This window comes from Microcaecilia unicolor, unplaced genomic scaffold (assembly GCF_901765095.1).
Source record: "Microcaecilia unicolor unplaced genomic scaffold, aMicUni1.1, whole genome shotgun sequence".
NCBI lineage: Eukaryota > Metazoa > Chordata > Amphibia > Gymnophiona > Siphonopidae > Microcaecilia > Microcaecilia unicolor.
In genome coordinates this window covers 186,804-210,486 of record NW_021963819.1, presented here as the reverse complement: position 1 = coordinate 210,486, position 23,683 = coordinate 186,804, and the positions used below count along the sequence as shown (strand labels likewise).

At 48.7% G+C, this 23,683-nt stretch overlaps 1 protein-coding gene across 1 annotated transcript in view; it reads left to right on the top strand.

Annotated features, from left to right (window-relative positions):
* Positions 1-23,683, top strand: part of LOC115459664 (coactosin-like protein) — a 62,452-nt gene that overhangs the window by 34,265 nt on the left and 4,504 nt on the right. Inside the window, exon 3 of the mRNA XM_030189471.1 lies at positions 10,664-10,821. Coding sequence (XP_030045331.1) covers positions 10,664-10,821 — 158 coding nt within the window. The remainder of the gene's footprint in view (positions 1-10,663; positions 10,822-23,683) is intronic.

The window sequence follows — 23,683 nt, the reverse complement described above, 5'->3', positions numbered from 1 at the left end:
TTTGTTTAAAAAAAAAAAAGAAAATCTCTGCGCGTGTGGAGCACGCGCTCCCCTTTTCCCTCGCTTCCAGCGGGGACGCCACGTTGCGGCCTAGTGGTCGCTCGGTCGTTTATCTTTTCGTGGTGTGATTTTAGCCACCATTGACGACTTTGACTTCGCCGACGCGATTTTCCGTCGATGTCCTCGAAGGTCCCGAGTGGATTTAAAAAGTGTGGTCGCTGCGGCCGGCCGATCTCGCAGACCGACACCCACGCTTGGTGCCTCCAGTGCCTCGGGCCGGAGCACAATCTCAAGTCGTGTGCTTTGTGTCTCGGTCTCCGGAAACGGACTCAGGTTGCGAGGCAAGTTCTGCGGGACCGTCTTTTTGGAACTTGCGCCGGCCCCTCGACGTCGACCTCGACGGCATCGGTATCGAAGGCCGGTTCTTCGGTACCGGTATCGATGCCCGAGACATCGGCACCGATGGCAGCGACCCCAGGAGAACAGGTCCCGTTGGCCCGCCGGTCCGCCGGTGAGAGTGGGGTTGAGAGGCCGCGTGGGCAGTCGGCCCCGGTCACTCCCTCAGCTCGTGAGCCACGGGACCGACCCCTGTCTGACCCGGTGCCTCGAGACCGAGGGGGATCGACCTCCTCCTCCTCCATGCCCTCCGGCGCCAGTGACGTGCATCGAAAAAAAGGATAAGAAGCGTCGTCACCGGACGCCCTCGGTGCATCCCGAAGAGGAGTCGACGCCGAAGCGTCATCGTCGAGAGGAGAGGTCTCCGTCGGTTGTGGAGGTACCGACGCGTCAGGGTTCCGGCACCTCGGTGCCGTCTCCTGGCTCCCAGCAGCTTCCGGCACCGACACCCTTACCGGCCCCACCGCCTTTCCCGGCAGCGGGCCTGGACGAGTGCCTCAGAGCCATCCTTCCGGGGATCCTGGAAGGGCTGATGCGCCAGGCTGTGCCGGCGCCGGGGGTGCTTGCGCCCTCGGCGCCGATGACTGTGGCGCCAGCGAGCTCTAGCCCGGCGCCGGGGCTGTCGACACCGCCGCCGCTTGCGGTGCCGGTCTCGACTGCCACGCAGGTGGAGTCCCCGTCGACGTCGATGGAGGAAGCTCCGTCCCCGCCGGCGCGGGAGTCCACCGCTCGACGACACCGAGACCTCGGTGCCTCGACGTCGAGCCGGGCCCGGTACAGGACTCAGCTACATGAGCTAATGTCCGATACCGAGGATGAGGACTCGTGGGGGGAAGAGGAGGACCCTAGATATTTCTCCTCAGAGGAGTCTACGGGCCTTCCCTCGGACCCCACGCCTTCACCGGAGAGGAAGCTCTCACCTCCTGAGAGTCTCTCCTTTGCCTCCTTTGTGCGGGATATGTCTATCAGCATTCCCTTCCCCGTGGTCTCTGTGGAAGAGCCGAGGGCCGAGATGCTCGAGGTCCTCGACTATCCATCACCACCTAGAGAGTCCTCCACGGTGCCGCTGCACAATGTCCTGAAGGAGACGCTGCTCCGGAACTGGGTGCGACCATTAACTAACCCCACCATTCCCAAGAAAGCAGAGTCCCAGTACAGGATCCACTCTGACCCAGAGCTCATGCGGCCCCAATTGCCCCATGACTCAGCGGTCGTGGATTCTGCTCTCAAGAGGGCACGGAGTTCGAGGGATACCGCCTCGGCGCCCCCGGGGCGGGAGTCTCGCACTCTGGACTCGTTTGGGAGGAAGGCCTACTAGTCCTCCATGCTCGTGACCCGCATCCAGTCATACCTGCTCTATATGAGCATTCACATGCGGACCTATGTGCAACAACTGGCGGACCTGGTCGAGAAGCTCCCGCCGGAGCAGTCCAGGCCTTATCAGGAGGTGGTCAGGCAGCTGAAGGTGTGCAGAAAGTTCCTGTCCAGGGGTATTTTTGACACCTGTGACGTGGCATCTCGTGCTGCGGCCCAAGGTATAGTGATGCGCAGGCTCTCATGGCTGCGTGCCTCTGACCTGGACAACCGCACCCAGCAGAGACTGGCTGACGTCCCTTGCCGGGGGGATAACATTTTTGGTGAGAAGGTCGAGCAGATGGTGGACCAACTGCATCAGCGGGAAACCGCTCTCGACAAGCTCTCCCACCGGGCGCCTTCAGCATCCACCTCAGCAGGTGGACGTTTTTCCCGGGCCCGGCAGGCTGCACTCTATTCTTTTGCAAAGCGTAGGTACAACCAGCCGGCCCGAAGGCCTCGTCAGGCACAGGGACAGCCCCAGCGCGCTCGTTCCCGTCAACAGCGTGCGCCTAAGCAGCCCCCTGCGCCTCCACAGCAAAAGCCAGGGACGGGCTTTTGACTGGATCCACGGGAACATAGCCGCCCTCAAAGTGTCCGTACCGGACGATCTGCCGGTCGGGGGGAGGTTAAAATTTTTTCACCAAAGGTGGCCTCTCATAACCTCCGACCAGTGGGTTCTCCAAATAGTGCGGTGCGGATACGCCCTGAATTTGGCCTCCCTGCCTCCAAATTGTCCTCCGGGAGCTCAATCCTTCAGCTCCCATCACAAGCAGGTACTTGCAGAGGAACTCTCCGCCCTTCTCAGCGCCAATGCGGTCGAGCCCGTACCACCCGGGCAGGAAGGGCAGGGATTCTATTCCAGGTACTTCCTTGTGGAAAAGAAAACAGGGGGGATGCGTCCCATCCTAGACCTGAGAGGCCTGAACAAATTCCTGGTCAAAGAAAAGTTCAGGATGCTTTCCTTGGGCACCCTTCTGCCAATGATTCAGAAAAACGATTGGCTATGTTCCCTGGATTTAAAGGATGCATATACTCACATCCCGATACTGCCAGCTCACAGACAGTATCTCAGATTCCGCCTGGGCGCACGGCACTTTCAGTATTGTGTGCTGCCCTTTGGGCTCGCCTCCGCCCCACGAGTGTTTACAAAGTGCCTCGTGGTGGTGGCGGCGTACCTACGCAGGCTGGGAGTGCACGTGTTCCCATATCTCGACGATTGGCTGGTCAAGAACACCTCGGAGGCAGGAGCCCTCCGGTCCATGCAGTGCACTATTCAACTTCTGGAGCTGCTGGGGTTTGTGATAAATTACCCAAAGTCCCATCTCCAGCCATCCCAGTCTCTGGAATTCATAGGAGCGCTGCTGAATACCCAGACGGCTCAGGCCTACCTTCCCGAAGCGCGGGCCACCAATCTCCTGGCCCTGGCTTCGCAGACCAGAGCGTCTCAGCAGGTCACAGCTCGGCAGATGTTGAGACTTCTGGGTCATATGGCCTCCACAGTTCATGTGACTCCCATGGCTCGTCTTCGCATGAGATCTGCTCAATGGACCCTAGCTTCCCAGTGGTTCCAAGCCACCGGGAATCTAGAAGATGTCATCCGCCTCTCCACCAGTTGCCGCACTTCACTGCTCTGGTGGACCATCCGGACCAATTTGACCCTGGGACGTCCATTCCAAATTCCGCAGCCTTCGAAAGTGCTGACGACGGATGCATCTCGCCTGGGGTGGGGAGCTCACGTCGATGGGCTTCACACCCAGGGTCTGTGGTCCCTCCAGGAAAAGGATCTACAGATCAACCTCCTGGAGCTCCGAGCGATCTGGAACGCACTGAAGGCTTTCAGAGATCGGCTGTCCTACCAAATTATCCAAATTCGGACAGACAATCAGGTTGCAATGTATTACGTCAACAAGCAGGGGGGCACCGGATCTCGCCCCCTGTGTCAGGAAGCCGTCGGGATGTGGCGTTGGGCGTGCCGGTTCGGCATGCTCCTCCAAGCCACATACCTGGCAGGCGGTAAACAACAGTCTGGCCGACAGACTGAGCAGAGTCATGCAACCGCACGAGTGGTCGCTCCATTCCAGAGTGGTACGCAAGATCTTCCGAGAGTGGGGCACCCCCTCGGTGGATCTTTTCGCCTCTCAGACCAACCACAAGCTGCCTCTGTTCTGTTCCAGACTTCAGACACACGGCAGGCTAGCGTCAGATGCCTTTCTCCTTCATTGGGGGACCGGCCTCATGTATGCTTATCCTCCCATACCTTTGGTGGGGAAGACCTTACTGAAGCTCAAGCAAGACCGCGGCACCATGATTCTGATAGCGCCCTTTTGGCCCCGTCAGATCTGGTTCCCTCTTCTTCTGGAGTTGTCCTCAGAAGAACCGTGGAGATTGGAGTGTTTTCCGACTCTCATTTCGCAGAACGACGGAGCGTTGCTGCACCCCAACCTTCAATCCCTGGCTCTCACGGCCTGGATGTTGAGGGCGTAGACTTCGCTGCGTTGGGTCTGTCTGAGGGTGTCTCCCGGGTCTTGCTTGCCTCTAGGAAGGATTCCACTAAAAAGAGTTACTTTTTCAAGTGGAGGAGGTTTGTCGTGTGGTGTGAGAGCAAGGCCCTAGAACCTCGCTCTTGCCCTGCACAGAACCTGCTTGAATACCTTCTGCACTTATCAGAGTCTGGCCTCAAGACCAACTCAGTAAGGAATCACCTTAGTGCGATTAGTGCTTACCATTATCGTGTGGAAGGTAAAGCCATCTCTGGAGAGCCTTTAGTCGTTCGATTCATGAGAGGCTTGCTTTTGTCAAAGCCCCCTATCAAGCCTCCTACTGTGTCATGGGATCTCAACGTCGTCCTCACCCAGCTGATGAAACCTCCTTTTGAGCCACTGAATACCTGCCATCTGAAGTACTTGACCTGGAAGGTCATTTTCTTGGTGGCAGTTACTTCAGCTCGTAGGGTCAGTGAGCTTCAAGCCCTAGTAGCTCATGCTCCATATACCAAATTTCATCACAACAGAGTAGTGCTCCGCACCCACCCAAAGTTCCTGCCGAAGGTGGTGTCGGAGTTCCATCTTAACCAGTCAATTGTCTTGCCAACATTCTTCCCCAGGCCGCATACCCGCCCTGCTGAACGTCAGTTGCACACATTGGACTGCAAGAGAGCATTGGCCTTCTATCTGGAGCGGACACAGCCCAACAGACAGTCCGCCCAATTGTTATTTCTTTCGACCCTAACAGGCTAGGGGTCGCTGTCGGGAAACGCACCATCTCCAATTGGCTAGCAGATTGCATTTCCTTCACTTACGCCCAGGCTGGGCTGACTCTTGAGGGTCATGTCACGGCTCATAGTGTCAGAGCCATGGCAGCGTCGGTGGCCCACTTGAAGTCAGCCACTATTGAAGAGATCTGCAAGGCTGCGACGTGGTCATCTGTCCACACATTCACATCTCATTACTGCCTCCAGCAGGATACCCGACGCGACAGTCGGTTCGGGCAGTCGGTGCTGCAGAATCTGTTTGGGGTGTAAATCCAACTCCACCCTCCAGGACCCGAATTTATTCTGGTCAGGCTGCACTCTCAGTTAGTTGTTCTTCGTAGGTCAATTTCTGTTGTACCCTCGCCGTTGCGAGGTTCAATTGACCTGGGTTATTGTTTTGAGTGAGCCTGAGAGCTAGGGATACCCCAGTCGTGAGAACAAGCAGCCTGCTTGTCCTCGGAGAAAGGGTATGATACATACCTGTAGCAGTTGTTCTCCGAGGACAGCAGGCTGATTGTTCTCACCTACCCTCCCTCCTCCCCTTTGGAGTTGTGTGTTTCATCTTTTTTGCTAGTCATTCAACTGGCGGGAGCGGTCGCGCACGGGCGGGAAGACGGCCGCGCATGCGCGGTGGGCGTGCCCTGCGTGCCGACCGTCCCGCGAAGCTTTTTCCGGTTGGTGGGGGCTGCCGCGGACGTCACCCAGTCGTGAGAACAATCAGCCTGCTGTCCTTGGAGAACAACTGCTACAGGTATGTATCATACCCTATGCCATACTTTGTATTGTTTGAATATTTTTAGTGCTGTAATTGTCTACTGCTGATGTGTGATTCATTCTTACTGTATACCGCTTTGAGTGAATTCCTTCAAAAAGGCGGTAGATAATCCTAATCTAATATAATAATTCGCACCTCCAATGTTCTGAAGCTGACTCCGTGGTAGTGAAGCTGTGTAGTGTTCGTTATTCCCCACCCTCGTGGGAACTCTGAGCCCCCACACCTCCCTCCCTCTCTCTCTCTCTGCCCTCCAAGCACGACCTGTCCTCCGGCAGCCCCTCGTCTTCCTAAGTGCTGGCTGTATTTTAAAAATTCTTGCCTTGGGGTGCGGCGTCCACAGTGAAGGCGAGCGGCGCTTCAGATTGCCTTTGCATGTGTCTCAGCTCTGCCTCTGGTCCCGCCCTTCCGGAAACAGGAAATGAGGGCGGGACCAGAGGCAGAGCTGAGACACATGCGAAGGCAGTTTGAAACGCCGCTCGCCTTCACTGTGGATGCCGCACCCTAAGGTAAAAATTTTTAAAATACAGCCAGCACTTAGGAAGGCGAGGGGCTGCCAGAGGACAGGTCGTGCTTGAAGGGCAGAGAGAGAGAGGGAGGGAGGTGCGGGGCCATGGAAGTCGGAGGAGAAGGGGGGGGCGTAGACCTCGGTGGGAGGGAGGGGGCGTCCTGCAAGTCGAAGGGGAGGGGGGTCGTCCTGGAACTTGAAGGGGAGGGAGGGAGGCCCGGGGGTGTGGAACTGAAACGAGAATGGGGGGCATGGAACTTGGGGGGGGGGGGGAGGAGGCAAACTCAAAGGGGAGGGGGGCCTGGAACTGAGAGGGCACACAGAGAGAAAGGGAGGGAGGGAGGGGGCCTGGAACTCAGAGGGGAGAGAGATGGAGGGAGGGGGGCTCTGGATATGGGTGGATGGAGGCGAGGCCAGGGGAGAATGCAGAGTTGATGCACATGTAGGGGGGGAGGGCAAGAGACAGAGGAGAATTGCTGCACCACGATGGATGGAGGGGGAAGGGGAGAGATGATGACCATGGATGGATGAAGGGGGCAGGGCACAGAGGACGTTTGCTGCATATGGATGAATGCAGGGGAGAGAGCAGAATTGGTGCACATGGGGGACACACTACACTCTCTCACTCACACAGACACACACACACTCTTTCTCTCTCACACATACTCACTCTCTGACTACTACTACTCATCATCATTTCTATAGAGCTACTAGACGTACGCAGCACTGTACACCTGAACATGAAGAGACAGTCCCTGCTCGACAGAGCTTACAATCTAATCAGGACAGACAAAGAGCACAAATAAGGGATAAGGACAAAGAGTAGCAAGATTCCGGAATCCCAAAGAGTAGCAAGATTCCGTGCAGAATCCCAAAGAGTAGCAAGATTCCGGAATCCCAAAGACTACTACTGCTTATCATTTCTATAGCGCTACTAGATGTACGCAGCGCTGTACACTTGAACATGAATAGACAGTCCCTGCTCGACAGAGCTTACAATTTAATTAGGACAGACAAACAGGACAAACAACAGATAAGGGAATATTAAAGTGAGGATGATAAAATAAGGGTTAAGAGTTAAAAGCTGCATCAAAAAGGTGGGCTACTCACTCGCTCTCTCTGACACACACTCTCTCCTAACAGTTCCCTTAACATAATTGCCATTAGAGGACAACCTTGCTAGCGGCCCGTTTCATTTCTTTCAGAAACGGGCTTTTTTTTACTAGTAAATAAATAATACATTAACCTAGAGAAATGTTTCTTTAAGCTCTCGCTCAAGACCCTTCTGTTAACTTTGAAACTGGATCCAACTGAGATTCCCCTTGGGCCATTCTTTACACATTGCATCAGATTAAACTATAGTTGTCTAACTTCTATGCCAGCAGATCCAGGGAAACCATGTGAACACTGAAAATATTGTCCGTTTTCATCTGTACTCTGCTCCTCATGGTCTTGCTAAAGATTACAGGTTACAATTTATATACCGCTAACATCAATTCAGTTCAGAGTAGTTTACAATAAGATTAAGATCTCGACATCCTCTTAAAGTTAAAAAGAAACAAAATCTTGATCAGAAGTAGCAAGGAAATCTTTAAAAAGAGCAGTTTTAAGCATCTTTCTAAAATGTGTGTACTCGCAGCCCTAAACCTCTTAATGCCCTTAACTGAAGAAAATGCAAAAGGAGAACAATTCTCCTGCTCTTAAGAGGATCTTGAAAATTCAAAGTGAGGCAGTAAATACTCAGGGCAATCACCATGCAAAACACTGAATACCCTGTTTCCCCCCCGAAAGTAAGACATCCCCCGAAAATAAGACCTAGTAGAGGTTTTTCTGAATTGGTAGATATAAGGCCTCCCCCGAAAGTAAGACCTAGCAAATTTTTTGTTTGAAAGCAGGGCCGCCGAGAGCCGGACAAGGCCGCCCCCGGGCCGCCCCCCCCTCCACCCACCGTCGCTCCCGGAACTAACCTTAAACGCCTCCTTTCACCTTCGCAGCAGCAGGGCAGACCTCTCCTTCGTTCTGTGCCCCGCCCTTGCGGACATTACGTCAGGCGAGGGCGGGACACGGAAGGAAGGAGTGGCCTGCCCTGCTGCTGCGAAGGTGAAAGGAGGCGTTTAAGGTTAGTTCCGGGAGCGACTGAGGGCGGGCGGGCCAACCCCGATCCAACCCCGATGTTTCCACGAAAAATAAGACAGCCCCTGAAAATAAGACCTAGCGCATTTTGGGGGGCAAAAATTAATATAAGACAGTGTCTTATTTTCGGGGAAACACGGTAGTATAGAAGAAAATGTAAACAAAATCTGGCCTCCATGGGGAGCCAATGAAGTTCCACTAAATTCTATCAAATTTATGTAAGGAGTAAATCAAGATGACTGCAGTATTTTGAATTGTCTGTAAGAGCTGAAGATTATACCTTGAAGTCCCTTTTAAAAAAAATCAGATTACAATAGTCTAATTTTGACAAAGTAAGGCTTGAACAAGTAATTTAACTTATTCAGTTTCAAAACGTTTTCTAATTCTTCTCAAATTCCTAATGAGAGAGAAGGAACTCTTAACCGTAGAATTAACTTGTGGGTCTAACGAAAGAGACTGATCTGAAATCATTCCCAGTATTTTAATAACAGGAGAAAAAGAATATTTAACTTTGGTCTACAATAATATGATCGATGGAACAGGTTGGGTTCATCTTTTTTAATCAAAATAATGTTTTCACTGCTTCATTTTCCAAAGGGTGGAGGAAGTAGCCAAGTGCTTAGAGTGGGCTGAGAACAAGGAAGCCAGGGCTCAGTACGTACTTTTATTTTATCTGACCTTGGACAAGAGTTTCACCCTCCATTGCACATTAATCTCGGAGAGAGCTATTTACTAACTGTGCAGTGAATTGAACTAACTCTTATTGATGTGCATTTAACTCGTTCGTACAAGTTGGCAAATAAAGCTGTTGGAAGGGAAGAAGTGTACTTTCTGTGCTTGATCGTAACTCACCTTGAGCGTGGATTTGAAAAGGCAGGTAATTGGATGTAAAACTCAAGACGGCCTTAGTAATCTGCAGGCGTCTTCTCTCTGGGGTGGTATTCAGTTCTTAATGTAACAACCATATTTTGGATAAATTAGGGTAATGAGTGGAGGAGTGGCCTAGTGGTTAGAGCACTGGTCTTGAAATCCAGAGGTGGCCGGTTCAAATCCCACTGCTGCTCCTTCTGATCTTGGGCAAGTCACTTAACCCTCCATTGCCTCAGGTACAGACTTAGATTGTGAGCCCTCCTGGGACAGAGAAATATCCAGTGTACCTGAATGTAACTCACCTTGAGCTACTACTGAAAAAGGTGTGAGCAAAATCTAAATAAATAAATATGTGGAATGTTGCTGCTATTGAAGATTCTACATGGAATGTTGCCACTATTTGAGATTCTGGAATGTTGCTACTATTTCAGATTCTAGATGGAATGTTGCCAGTGGAGGAGTGGCCTAGTGGTTAGAGCACCAGTCTTGCAATCCAGAGGTGGCCGGTTCAAATCCCACTGTTGCTCCTCGTGATCTTGGGCAAGTCACTTAACCCTCCATTGCCTCAGGTACAAACTTAGATTGTGAGCCCTCCTGGGACAGAGAAATATCCAGAGTACCTGAATGTAACTCACCTTGAGCTACTACTGAAAAAGGTGTGAGCAAAAATCGAAATAAATACATAAACAATAGGATGGGGGGGGGGGGGGGGCAAGGGGCAGAATAATGCTTCAGTACCATGTCTCCTTACCTTCTCTAGAGAAATTAGTGCTTGTGAAAGGTCCTGGATTTTTGGCACTGCTGATCAGAATCCATCTGTGAAACCAGTTCAGCATGGAGGGCAGCAGCCCTTACCCTGCCCATGTACCTCAACCTCACTTTGGTGCAAGGATACAGTGACTGTGTGCTTGTGTAATCTGCTCACGTTGCCAATGGTGGTGGTGGGTTTTTGTTTTTTATTGTACAGTATGTGGCTTCACTTATGTCAGAGGGTCTTGAGTTGCCGATATGCAAGCTCTCCGACAACTTCCTTTAGGGTTTATATATAGAGATCTATCGTCCCCCAGGCAATTGGAATAAAATTCAGCCATTACTACATGACTCAATGTTAAATGCTTCTGCTTGGACTTTTTAGTTTCCAGAGTGCTACGCTGACCTCTTGCCATTAGACCTGAGGGTTACTGCAGGTCCACTTTGACGCATGCATCTCCTTACTGTGTACCAAATGCTTAGCCCTTCCACCTGTGTGTGTGTGTGTGTAGGGCTGGGGCTTCTCTCCGACCCGGTTGGCTTTTTACACTCGCTAAGTTACGTTGACTGTGTTTTACTGTTTTACAAGTGTGTCTTCCTAATGGTTTACTCTCTTCTGTGTCTCTAGATGACATTAGGTTGTATGCTTATGTCCGATTCACCACGGGCGACGCCATGAGCAAACGAGCCAAATTTGTTCTCATCACATGGATCGGGGAAGATGTTGGAGGCCTGCAAAGAGCTAAGATTGGGACAGATAAGACCCTGGTGAAAGAGGTAGTGCAGGTAATGTACCACGTACTTCTCTTTCTAACACCTTGACTATATCTCCAGGTATATATAGAGGTGTATTTTCGAAGCACTTATGCTTACAAAGTTCCATAGGCAGTGGCGTCACGAGGGCAGCTGACACCTGGGACGGGTCGCCGCTGCGCACCCCCCCCCCCCCCCCCCCCCCCCCCCCCCCCCGGATGCAGCGTGACGCACCCTCCCCCCTCCATAGCGCAACACCCCCCCCCCTCGCCCGCAAAAACATACCTGGAAGGCGGTGAGGGGCGGGCCAATCCGCCGAGAGCACGCCGCTGGGGGGGTGTCGGCGCCTCGTTGGTTCCTTGCTCGCTCTACCCCGGAACAGGAAGTAACCTGTTCTGGGGCAGAGCAAGGAACCAGCGAGGCGCCGACACCCCCCAGCGGCGTGCACCCGGGGCGGACCGCCCCACCGCCCCCCCCCTTCCTACGCCACTGCCAATAGGTTTCTATGTAACTTTGTAAGTATAAGTGCTTTGAAAATGAGCTCTATATATTTTTTTTTCTTTGCATTTTTAAGGAGGTAATATTATGAATTTCTTTCTATGTGTCAAAGATGCTTTACAGGTAGAAAAGGCTTTGATTTTTGGATAGAGCAGTATAACAAATTTTCGAATCAACATACACAGCGGTGGCAGGAGAACACATACTTTTCATGTGTTCCATATTTAGGGCCCTGTTTACTAAGCAAGGTTATAGGCACATTAACATTTTTAACGCACATTAACCATGTACGTGCCTATATGGCTTATATGGTTAGAGCGCGCGCTAAAAACACTAATTCACCTTAGTAAACAGGGGCCATTAGGCTTTCCAGGGGCAGAATTGTGATGATTGTATATATTTTATAAAATATGGAAGTACACATGGAAAGTATGTGCAAACTTGTTTACCACCTTTGGAGCAGAAGTGCATGGACACCTGTGCAGTAGGGCTAAATCTGGGAGCCTTTATAAAATAAACGTAAAATAGACATCTATTATCAAGTTGGGCCCTACCAACAGTTCAGCACTTCATTAATGGAAAAATGGGGGGTGAGACGACTTCCCTATGAGGAAAGGCTAAAGCGGCTAGGGCTCTTCAGCTTGGAGAAAAGGCGGCTGAGGGGGAGATAGGATAGAGGTCTATAAGATAATGAGTGGAGTTGAACGGGTAGATGTGAAGAGTCTTGTTTACGCTTTCCAAAAATACTAGGACTAGGGGGCATGCGATGAAGCTACAATGTAGTAAATTTAAAACGAATCGGAGAAAATGTTTCTTCACTCAACGTGTAATTAAACTCTGGAATTCGTTGCCAGAGAATGTGGTAAAGGCGGTTAGCTTAGCGAAGTTTAAAAAAGGTTTGGACAGCTTCCTAAAGGAAAAGTCCATAGACCATTATTAAATCGACTTGGGGAAAATCCACTATTTCTGGGATACGCAGTATAAAATGTTTTGTACTTTTTGGGACCTTGCCAGGTATTGGTGACCTGGATTGGCCACTGTTGGAAACAGGATACTGGACTTGATGGACCTTTGGTCTTTCCCAGTATGGCAATACTTATGTACTTATGGTCCCACTTCCTGTTGTGCTCAAGTAATAAATACTGAGGGCCTTGGCCGTTCTCGCCCAATGCGTCAGGTTGGTGCAAGTTGAGCTTCATAGGCCAGGCTTCAGATGCTATACTTCTGCAGGCCTAGGATTTTAAGCACAGTACGTACTAATTGGCTTGCTGAATCTCCTCTCTTCTGCACACAGCCCTAATTGTTTACGTTTTTCTCGTAATGTGTGTTTATGGTTTCTACATATTTTGTAATACATGGTAAATGCCTTTTTAACATGACCGTACACAAGGGTTTTTGTTATCGGCTCTGTCATCCCTCGCACATATCGATATGATGGCAGCCTGGGTTTTCCATGAAGAAACATCACCGCTACAACCTCACTGATTTCTGTTTTAGGAGATGGGGGTGGCTCTACTGGAGCAACTTGCAAATGTTTTATAAACATCACAGTGAAAAAGGGAAATGTTGATTGATTTTGATGGCTTTTGCTGTAGAATCCAAACTTGGTTGAGCACAGGGGTTTTGGTGGGGGTAGGGTTGGGATGGGTGGGGGGTGAATGGCTGTCTAACTTTTCTGGCTGTGTGAATTGTTATAAAACTTGGCGGTAAGACATTGGAGGAGGTCTGAGTGTTAGATAAGAGAAGCTTGTAAAAACGAAAGAGAAAGATGAGGCCTGGCATTACCTACCAGTGGACATGGTGAAGGCTGGTACTCTAAATGGAAACGTACTTGGGACAGATGTAGAGGGTAATGGAAAGAACATGGCAAAGAGGTTGGGGGGGGGGGGGCTAGGATTGGTTTATTTATGGAAATTTATTCATTCCCTGAAAATGGTAGAGAGGAAGCCAACTGTGCAGACTCTGTTTTCATGTACTGTGTTTCAGCTGAGTTGTTTTTTTGGCTTTTGCAAGTCTTGCTGCCTTGATTTACTCCATGGTGTAGAGGTGCCACACTAAGGGCCCAGAGAAGACGCATGTGGCTCCTAGATGCCACGTTGAATGTCCCCGATCCAACACTGCACGCCGTTTCCCTCTTGGCCTGCACTCAACCTTGTTTGGGCTCCTACCTACTCTTGTGTAAACGTTGCATGAACGTTCATTAAAGTAAATGTAGAGCAGTTTGGGAGCATTGCAACTAGCCAGCTCTGTGGCAAAATAAGCAATTTGAATACTTAAGACTGCTGTTACCTCCTTGCACTGTGTTTTTTCATTTTTCTCTAAGCAGATAACATTACAGCTTTAAGAGCTGTTCACTTCCTAGTTTCTTGCCACTTGAAGAGACTTTGTTCTCTCTTTGTGAATGTAATACATTGTTCAGAGTGCTGTGTAATCAGTATTATCTATTGCCCTTCAATAACTAACTAACTAGCTTTCTTATAGCCATGGGTGGTGCAGGTAGGTTGAAAGGGTGTATCAGGTACAGAAATCTCACTTGGCATCTGTCCACTCAGGTAGATATTTAACCGTGTTATGTTGTCCATAAGGAGCAAAGACCCTGGTATCTATTACTACTACTTATTTTATTTTTTTTTATTTTATTTATTATTTATTTATTTTGTAGCATTTGTATCCCACATTTTCCCACCTATTCGCAGGCTACAGTGTTACTACATGTAGGTAACATAGTAGATGACGGCAGAAAAAAGACCTGCATGGTCCATCCAGTCTGCCCAACAAGATAAACTCATATGTGTATACCTTACCTTGATTTGTACCTGCCTTTTTCAGGGCACAGACCGTACAAGTCTGCCCAGCAGTATTTCCCGCCTCCCAACCACCAGTCCCGCCTCCCATCACCGGCTCTGGCACAGACCGTATAAGTCTGCCCTCCATTATCCTCGCCTCCCAACCACCAACCTCTCTTCCCCCACCTGCTCCGCCACCCAATTTCGGCTAAGCTTCTGAGGATCCATTCCTACTGCACAGGATTCCTTTATGCACATCCCATGCATGTTTTGAATTCCGTTACCGTTTTCATCTCCACCACCTCCTGCGGGAGGGCATTCCAAGCATCCACCACCCTCTCCGTGAAAAAATACTTCCTGACATTTTTCTTGAGTCTGCCCCCCTTCAATCTCATTTCATGTCCTCTCGTTCTACCGCCTTCCCATCTCCGGAAAAGATTTTTTTGCGGATTAATACCTTTCAAGTATTTGAACGTCTGTATCATATCACCCCTGTTCCTCCTTTCCTCCAGGGTATACATGTTCAGGTCAGCAAGTCTCTGCTCATACGTCTTGGAACGCAAATCCCATACCGTTGTCGTAGCTTTTCTTTGCACCGCTTCCATTTTTTTAACATCCTTCGCAAGGTACGGCCTCCAAAACTGAACACAATACTCCAAGTGGGGCCTCGCCAACGACTTGTACGGGGGCATCAACACTTCCTTTCTTCTGCTGATCACACCTCTCTCTATACAGAAGAAAGGAAGTGTTGATGCCCCCGTACAAGTCGTTGGTGAGGCCCCACCTTGAGTATTGTGTTCAGTTTTGGAGGCCGTACCTTGCGAAGGATGTTAAAAAAATGGAAGCGGTGCAAAGAAAAGCTACGAGGATGGTATGGGATTTACGTTCCAAGACATATGAAGAGAGGCTTGCTGACCTGAACATGTACACCCTGGAGGAAAGGAGGAACAGGGGTAATATGATACAGACGTTCAAATACTTGAAAGTATTAATCCGCATTAATTAGTGGGGCATGGCTAGACCTTGATGGGAGGGGGGGCACATTTTGCCCCCCCCCCCCCGCTGCTGCTCCACGAAGGTACCTTAGCTGGCGGGGGTCCCCAAGCCCCGCCAGCTGAAGCGTTTGTCCCGTGCTGGTCTCGCAGTGCCCGTCCTGTTCTCACTCACGCCGTGCGTGCTCGTTTTAATGAAACTGAGCGTATGCAAAGTGTCGTCCCATGCTCAGTTTTACTAAAATGAGTGTGCACGGCGCGACTGAGAAGAGCAGGGTAGGCAATGCAGGGAGACCAGTGCGGGACAAACGCTTCAGCTGGCGGGGGTGGGGATCCCCGCCAGCCAAACTGGGGATCCCAGAGCCAATTTGGGTGGGGGGCCCCAGACCCCAGTGGCCACCTGTAGCTACGCCACTAGTAGGTAGCATTGTTCACTTCATATGCAGGTACTGTCTCTGTTCTAGTGGGCTTACAATCTAAGGTGTCTTTTGTACCTGAGGCAATGGAAGGTTAGGTGATTTTGCCCAGGGTCACAAGGAGCAGCAGTGGGAATCGAACCCAGTTCCCCAGAATCTCAACTCACTATACTAACCATTAGGCTACTCCAAAAGGCTGGGTACAAAAGTTACTTAAATACTTTATTATTAATTTTGATAGTAATCAAAACATTTTCCATGTGAAAGATTTTAACGTTCTGCTTTTCAAAAGCCATCAACCGGCACAAACTGTACGTTTGATGCAACAGAGGGGGTGATGTGGAAGTTGTCCTGAGGGTTCTCCTTTTTCTTTGCTTCCCTCCAAGTGCTACTGAGGTGCATTAGCTGGCATTGGCCTTTTGCGAATGGATGGCCCGGATCCTGAAGCAGTGTTTGCTCTGATTCTGGTGGTGAATCGCTGAGAGCTGCGCTGGTCAAACACAGGCATTTCTGAACCAGCTGCTTTGCCCGGAGCTGCCTCTCCTTTTCTGGAGTTAAGCCCAGTGTTCGCTTTGTTCTTGAGGGATTTGTTCAGTGTAGATTTATTTATCAGCAGTGTTCCTTTGTGTTTGACCGCACGGGTGTTCAAGAATATTCTTACTAGATGGAACCTATTAAGAGTACTATTTTAAAGATTTATATAAAAGAAAAACAATTCCAACACATTTATATTTTGTCTTCCCGGCTGTGGTACAGTATAGCATATTAATAGTGAGGAGAGGGACCTTCAGGTTTGGACTGCTGTGTGCCATGGACTTCCCACGTCTCAGCTGTGTGGCTTTGCCTCATCTCTGACCAATCAGGTCCCTCTTTCTTCAGTTAGAAGCACCCAATTGCGCTCTTCTATGTAGATTAGAAGGTGGCCAATGTAATGCCGATTTTAAGGGTTCCAGGTGTGATCTGGGGAATTACAGACTGGTAAGCCTGACTTCAGTGCCGAGCAAAATAGTGGATTCTGTTATAAAGAATAAAATTATTAAACACACAGACAAACATGGTTTAATGGGACAAAGTCAAAATGGATTCAGCCTCACCAATTTGCTTTATTTCTTTGAAGATGTTTATAAACTTGTGGCTAACAGTCAGCCAGTTGATAATAGTATATCTAGATTTTCAGAAAGCTTTTGACAAAGTCCCTCATGAGAGACTGCTGAGAAAATTTTAAAACCTTGGGATAGGAGGCAATGTTCTGTTGTGGATTAGGAACTGGTTAATACATAGAAAACAGAGTAGGTCCAGTGATGGAGGGTGAAAAGTACTGTAGTAACATAGTAGATGATGGCAGAGAAAGACCTGTACAGTCCATCCAGTCTGCCCAACAAGATAAACTCGTATGTACTACTTTTATACGTATACCTGACCTTGATTTGTCCTTGCCATTTTCAGGGCACAGACCGTAGAAGTCTGCCCAGCACTAGCCCCTGCCACCCAATCTCTGCTAAGCTTCTGAGGATCCATTTCTTCTGAATAGGATTCTTTTATGTTTATCCCACGCCTTTTTGAGTTCTGTTATTATTTTCCTCTCCACCACCTCCCACGGGAGGGCATTCCAAGTATCCACCACTCTCTCCGTGAAAAAATACTTCCTGACATTTTTCTTGAGTCTGCCCCCTTTCAATCTCATTTCATGTCCTCTAGTTCTACCGCCTTCCCGTCTGTGGAAAAGGTTTGTTTGCGGATTAATACCTTTCAAATATTTGACCGTCTGTATCATATCACCCCTGTTTCTCCTTTCCTCCAGGTCAAGTAGAGTGCCACAGGGATCTGTACTGGGACTGGTGCTATTTAACATATTTATAAATTATCTGGAAATTGGAACTAGTGAGGTGATTAAATTTTGCAGATGACTCAAAACTATTCAAGGTTGTTAAAAACATGTGGACTGTGAAAAATTGCAAGTAGACCTTGGGAAATTGGAAGACTGGGCAGATGAAACATGATGCGCATTGGGAAGAGCAATCCAAATCAGAGTTACCTGATGCTAGGGTCCACCTTAGGAGTTGGCACCCAAGAAAAAGATCTAGGTGTCATTGTAGGTAATATGCTGAAATCTTCTGCCCAGTGTGCAGCAACCACAAAAGCAAACAGGATGCTAGGAATTATTAGGAAAGAGATGGAAAATAAGATGAATATTATAATGCCTCTTATCACTCCATGGTGCAGCCTCATCTTGAGTATGGCATTCAATTCTGGTTGCCGTATCTCAAAAAAGATATAGCGGAATTAGAAAAGGCGAACCAAAATGGGGGATGGAACTCCTTCCATATGAGGAAAGGAAAAAAAAAAGGCACAAGGGGGGGATATGATAGAGGTCTACAAAATCCTGAGCCATATAGGATGGGTAAAAGTGAATCTCTTTAGCTCTTTTCAAAAAGTACAAAGACGGGACACTTGGTAATACTTTTAAAATTAATAAGGGTAAATTTCCTTAAGCTCTGGAAGTCGTTGCTGTAGGATGTGGTTATAGCAGTTAGCATATCGTGACTTAAAAACAAGGTTCGGACATATTCCTGGAGGAAAAGCCCATAGTCTGTTATTGAGAGAGACAACGGGGGAAGCCAGTTCTGGATTTGGTAGCATGGAATGTTGCTACTCCTTTGGATTCTGCCAGGTACTTGTAACCCTGATTGGCCCCTGTTGGAAACAGGATACTGGGCTAGATGGATCATTGGTCTGCTCCAGTATGGCTAATCTTGTGATTCTCCTAGTTGTTTATAGATGAATTTGGGAGGAGGGGTGGGGGGGACGTGAGCAATGACCTGAAGCCACCTTGATAAAGCCATGTAATATCGGTGAGGCAGAGCTGTAGGACCCCACTGTGTTAACACCAGCCCTGTTTGGAAGCTCTCTTTTATTACCATACTGCTGGGGGGGTGCCTCCTCCTGCTCGGCTAAGTCTTGGAATCCTTCTCCTCGCGGTATGCCTTGGACGGCTGCTTGGTCTGTGTCCTGAAAATGGGGCTAGTTCTGGGCAAGATTTCTACGGTCTGTGTCCTGAAAATGGCAGATACAAATCAAGGTAAGGTATACACAAGAAGTAGCACATATGAGTTTATATTATTGGGCAGACTAGATGGACCGTGCAGGTCTTTTTCTGCCGTCATCTACTATGTTGTTACTATGTTACCAGAGTGTCTCCTTGTACATCTGGTAGATGCAGAATTTTGGTGAGCATTCAATGAATTTATTCATATAATGCTACCGGTCATTCTAGCTTTGCTGTTAAGGTAGCTCCAGAAAAGAATCCAGTGCTCCCAGGTACTCCATGGAGCGGGTACTCCGATGAAGCGTTTGAAAGGTTTCTGAAGAGTAATAGAGGGTCACGTCAGCCAGGCAGTCCTGAATTTCCTTCTCAGCTTTAGAGGCAAAGACTTGGGCTTGTGAAGGGAGTGTGCTCTGCTGGATTCAGGGGAGCAGAGATGAGGAGCACAGACCAGGTGCTGGAGTAGAATTAATTACTTTAGGGTTGCATGTCGATTTAAAATGTTAATCGTGATGAATTGCATGATTAAAAGTATGTTGTTTGTGACTCTGGGCAAGTCACTTAACCCTCTATCTTGCTGCACCATATGCCTGGAATAGACTTCCTGAGCCGGTACGTCAAGCTCCATCTCTGGCCGTCTTCAAATCTAAGCTAAAAGCCCACCTTTTTGATGCTGCTTTAACTCCTAACCCTTACTCACTTGTTCAGAACCCTTATTTTATCATCCTCACTTCAATATTCCCTTATCTCTTGTTTGTCCTGTTTGTCTGTCCTAATTAGATTGTAAGCTCTGTGGAGCAGGGACTGTCTCTTCATGTTCAAGTGTACAGCGCTGCGTATGTCTAGTAGCGCTATAGAAATGATATGTAGTAGTAGTATTGCCCAGAGTCACGAGGAGGTGCAGTGAGGACAAAATAAATAACATACCTTTAATTGCACAATTAATTGCGATTACAATTTTTAATCAAAATGTAGCCCTAAAATTAAAGAATAGACATGAATGAAAAGATAAATACAAAAGACAAACTGAAAATTACAAATGAAAGAATCTAAAACAGCATCAGAAAAGCTGTAAACAGCCTTAAAGTTTTCACAGCCTTCAGAAATGCAGCTCAAATTTTGTCTGCAGCTTTTGAAAACTAGAGTCCTGGGATTCCTTAGCTGTGATGTGGAACATGAAAACCCCGAGCCCAGTTATCAGCTTTTCCTTTGTATCCGTTCTTGGTGTGCAGCTGTACCCTACAGATTATGCTGAACACTGTGAAATATTGCAACATTTCTTTTTCAAGTAATTTTCGATTTCCTCTGGTTTGGCCACAGCTCATGCAGGGCATTTGCCCTGGTACTGTCCTAGCAGTGCTCCACTCCCCTCTTATCACAGGGGACGTCCCCAACTTTCTGGCGATTTGTTCCCTGTTTGGGAGCCTCCTTACCCCCACCCCCACCATTATGCTCTGTATGACCCACGTCTGAAGAATGTCATACAAATTCATATTTTTGTACAACCTGCGGCATTGCAGGGTTTGAACTTGTTCATCATGAGAGTGGTGCTGAATTTTTATTACAGAATTAGAGTTTTTAAAAATAAGCGGGTAACGCCCCACCCACTCTCTGGTGCTGGTCTCAATCCATTCCTCGCACCCAGCCAGGCAGGTTTTCAGGATACCTACAATCAGGGGTGTAGCCAGGCACCCAATTTTGGGTGGGCCTGGGCCCAACTTGGGTGGGCAGAAGAACTCTGCCCTGTCCCTTGAGTGATTTGGTCTCTCCCTCTCTTGCCTGCATGCCATATGGTCTCTCAAAACATCCCTCCTCTCCCGCATACCTTTTAAGTAGAAGATTTTCACCGGCAGCGAGCAGCAAGTAATACACACTGCTCATGTTGGCCCCACAGCCTTCCCTCTGATGCAACTTCCTGTTTCTGCACAGGCAGGAGCATATCAGAGGGAAGACTGTAGGACCGGTGCGAACAGCATGTATCAGTCGCTGCTCTCTGCAGGTGAAGATCTGCTATTTACAAGGTAATGCAGGAGGGACAGCTGTTGGGAATTTTTGGCTGGTAGGGCGTGGGGATCCCTGCCAGCCACTTCATAGGTGTGCTGCTATTGGGTGGGCCTGGGCCCACCCTTGGCTACGCCACTGCCCACAATGACTATGCATGAACTAGATTCAACTTTGTCAAACATAAAACGACTAATACATTGGTATAATAATCAGAAAAGTCTGTCGAAAGAGACAGGTTTTAACAAGTCCTCTAAGAACGGAGGATAAACCAGGAAATTGCAGTTTGTAGCTATTAGCACAGTAACAATTGAAACCTTTCAGAACAGGACATTAATGCCTCCCCAGCAACCCACTGACAGGAAAATTCATCCTAAACAATGAGTTCAATTTAACAAATAAATTGTGTTTGCCAAAAAAAAGTTAAATCTTTTGCTCGTTGATAATAAACAGCCACATCCTTTATTTACTTGCAGTGGGTCTCACTCCTGCTCACCTGTAGCCGCCCCCTCTCTGCTTTCCTTAATTTTTCTTTCTCACGTTATTGGAGTTGTGGTTGAACTGAACTGATTAGCAGCAGATTAGCCGCACGGTACAGATATATTTTATCTACGGAAGAAAGCTCATAGGCAACCTGTGGACATGTGGTATTTCATCTACCAGTATTAATCCATTTTTGTTGTTGTTAAATTTGTACCCCACGCTTTCCCACTCATGGCAGGCTCAGTGCGGCTTACATGGGGCAATGGAGGGTTAAGTGACTTGCCCAGAGTCACAAGGAGCTGCCTGTGCCTGAAGTGGGAATCCAACTCAGTTCCTCAGGACCAAAGTCCACCACCCTAACCACTAGGCCACTCCTCCACTGTTGCTACTATTTGAGATTCTACATGGAATGTTGCTATTCCACTAGCAACATTCCATGTAGAAGTCGGCCCTTGCAGATCACCAATGTGGCCGCGCAGGCTTCTACATGGAATGTTGCTAGTGGAATAGCAACATTCCATGTAGAATCTCCAATAGTATCTATTTTATTTTTGTTACATTTGTACCCTGCGCTTTCCCACTCATGGCAGGCTCAATGCGGCTTACATGGGGCAATGGAGGGTTAAGTGACTTGCCCAGAGTCACAAGGAGCTGCCTGTGCCTGAAGTGGGAATCGAACTCAGTTCCTCAGGACCAAAGTCCACCACCCTAACCACTAGGCCACTCCTCCACTGTTGCTACTATTTGATATTCTACATGGAATGTTGCTATTCCACTAGCAACATTCCATGTAGAAGTCGGTCCTTGCAGATCACCAATGTGGCCGCACAGGCTTCTTCATGGAAGTGGAATAGCAACATTCCATGTACAATCTCCAATAGTATCTATTTTATTTCTGTTACATTTGTACCCCGCCCTTTCCCACTCGTGGCAGGCTCAATGCGGCTTACATGGGGCAATGGAGGGTTAAGTGACTTGCCCAGAGTCATAAGGAGCTGCCTGTGCCTGAAGTGGGAATCGAACTCAGTTCCCCAGGACCAAAGTCCACCACCCTAACCACTAGGCCACTCCTCCACTGTTGCTACTATTTGAGATTCTACATGGAATGTTGCTATTCCACTAGCAACATTCCATGTAGAAGTCGGCCCTTGCAGATCACCAATGTGGCCGCGCAGGCTTCTACATGGAATGTTGCTAGTGGAATAGCAACATTCCACGTAGAATCTCCATAGTAGCAACATTCCATGTAGAATCTTCAATAGTATCTATTTTATTTTTGTTACATTTGTACCCTGCGCTTTCCCACTCATGGCAGGCTCAACGCGGCTTACATGGGGCAATGGTAAGTGACTTGCCCAGAGTCACAAGGAGCTGCCTGTGCCTGAAGTGGGAATCGAACTCAGTTCCTCAGTTCCCCAGGACCAAAGTCCACCACCCTAACCACTAGGCCACTCCTCCACTGTTGCTACTATTTGAGATTCTACATAGAATATTGCTATTCCAACATTCCATGTAGAAGTCGGCCCTTGCAGATCACCAATGTGGCCGCACAGGCTTCTGCTTCTGTGAGTCTGACGTCCTGTGCAGGACGTCAGACTCACAGAAACAGAAGCCTGCGCGGCCTTCTACATGGAATGTTGCTAGTGGAATAGCAACATTCCATGTAGAATCTCAAATAGTAGCAACATTCCATCTAGAATCTCCAATAGTATCTATTTTATTTTTGTTACATTTGTACCCCGCCCTTTCCCACTCTTGGCAGGCTCAATGCGGCTTACATGGGACAATGGAGGGTTAAGTGACTTGCCCAGAGTCACAAGGAGCTGCCTGTGCCTGAAGTGGGAATCGAACTCAGTTCCTCAGTTCCCCAGGACCAAAGTCCACCACCCTAACCACTAGGCCACTCCTCCACTCCAATTTTGATGAAATGGCCTTAAGTTCCACCCCAAGGTGGCTAAACATTTTGTTTTCTTTTTCCTTGGTATTGCAAGCCCATTTATTTCTGAAGTAAACAGTGGGGAGGGAGGATGCGTGGCAAGTGCTGGCCATGATTGATAAACAAGCCCCACTCCAACCCTCCCCTCCCCTCCCCAACAGTGGCAGGGACACCACCTTGCCCCCACCCTTGGAAGTATGATTTTGTTGTGGGTGGAGGAGTTCTAGGAAATAACTAAAGCCCTGGAAGGGGATGAGGTAAGGTAAACGTTTTGGGTTTCTGTGGACCTCAAGGTTGTTGTAGAGGGGAGGAGGTAGGAATTGAACAGTCTAGAAGTGGCAGGCCAACCTTGCTTTCTCAGTGGTGTTCATGAGGCATACGTAAACGCAAGCGGAGAGCCTTACACTCTCTTGTCATTTAGCATTGCCCGTTGTACCTCTTCTCGGGCATGCTTGATTTCTCTCACAGTTTTGGTTTCCAGTGCCAGTTCCACATCATGCCAAGCTCCCCCCCCCCCCCCCCTCCCATCACCTTGTATGCTGGTGAAACCTGCTCAGTCTTTGAATCTTTCTGCTGTAATACCTCCTCTTCCCCCCTCCCCCGCTTTCTTTCAGAGTATAGTTTGAATTTCTTCTCTTTCTCTGTCTGCATTTGGGACTGTAGAATTTCTTAACCTGTGCGTTAGTTGTAGCTGTTAGAATATTTTTCAGAATGTGCTTTGTTTGGCATCATCAATCAAT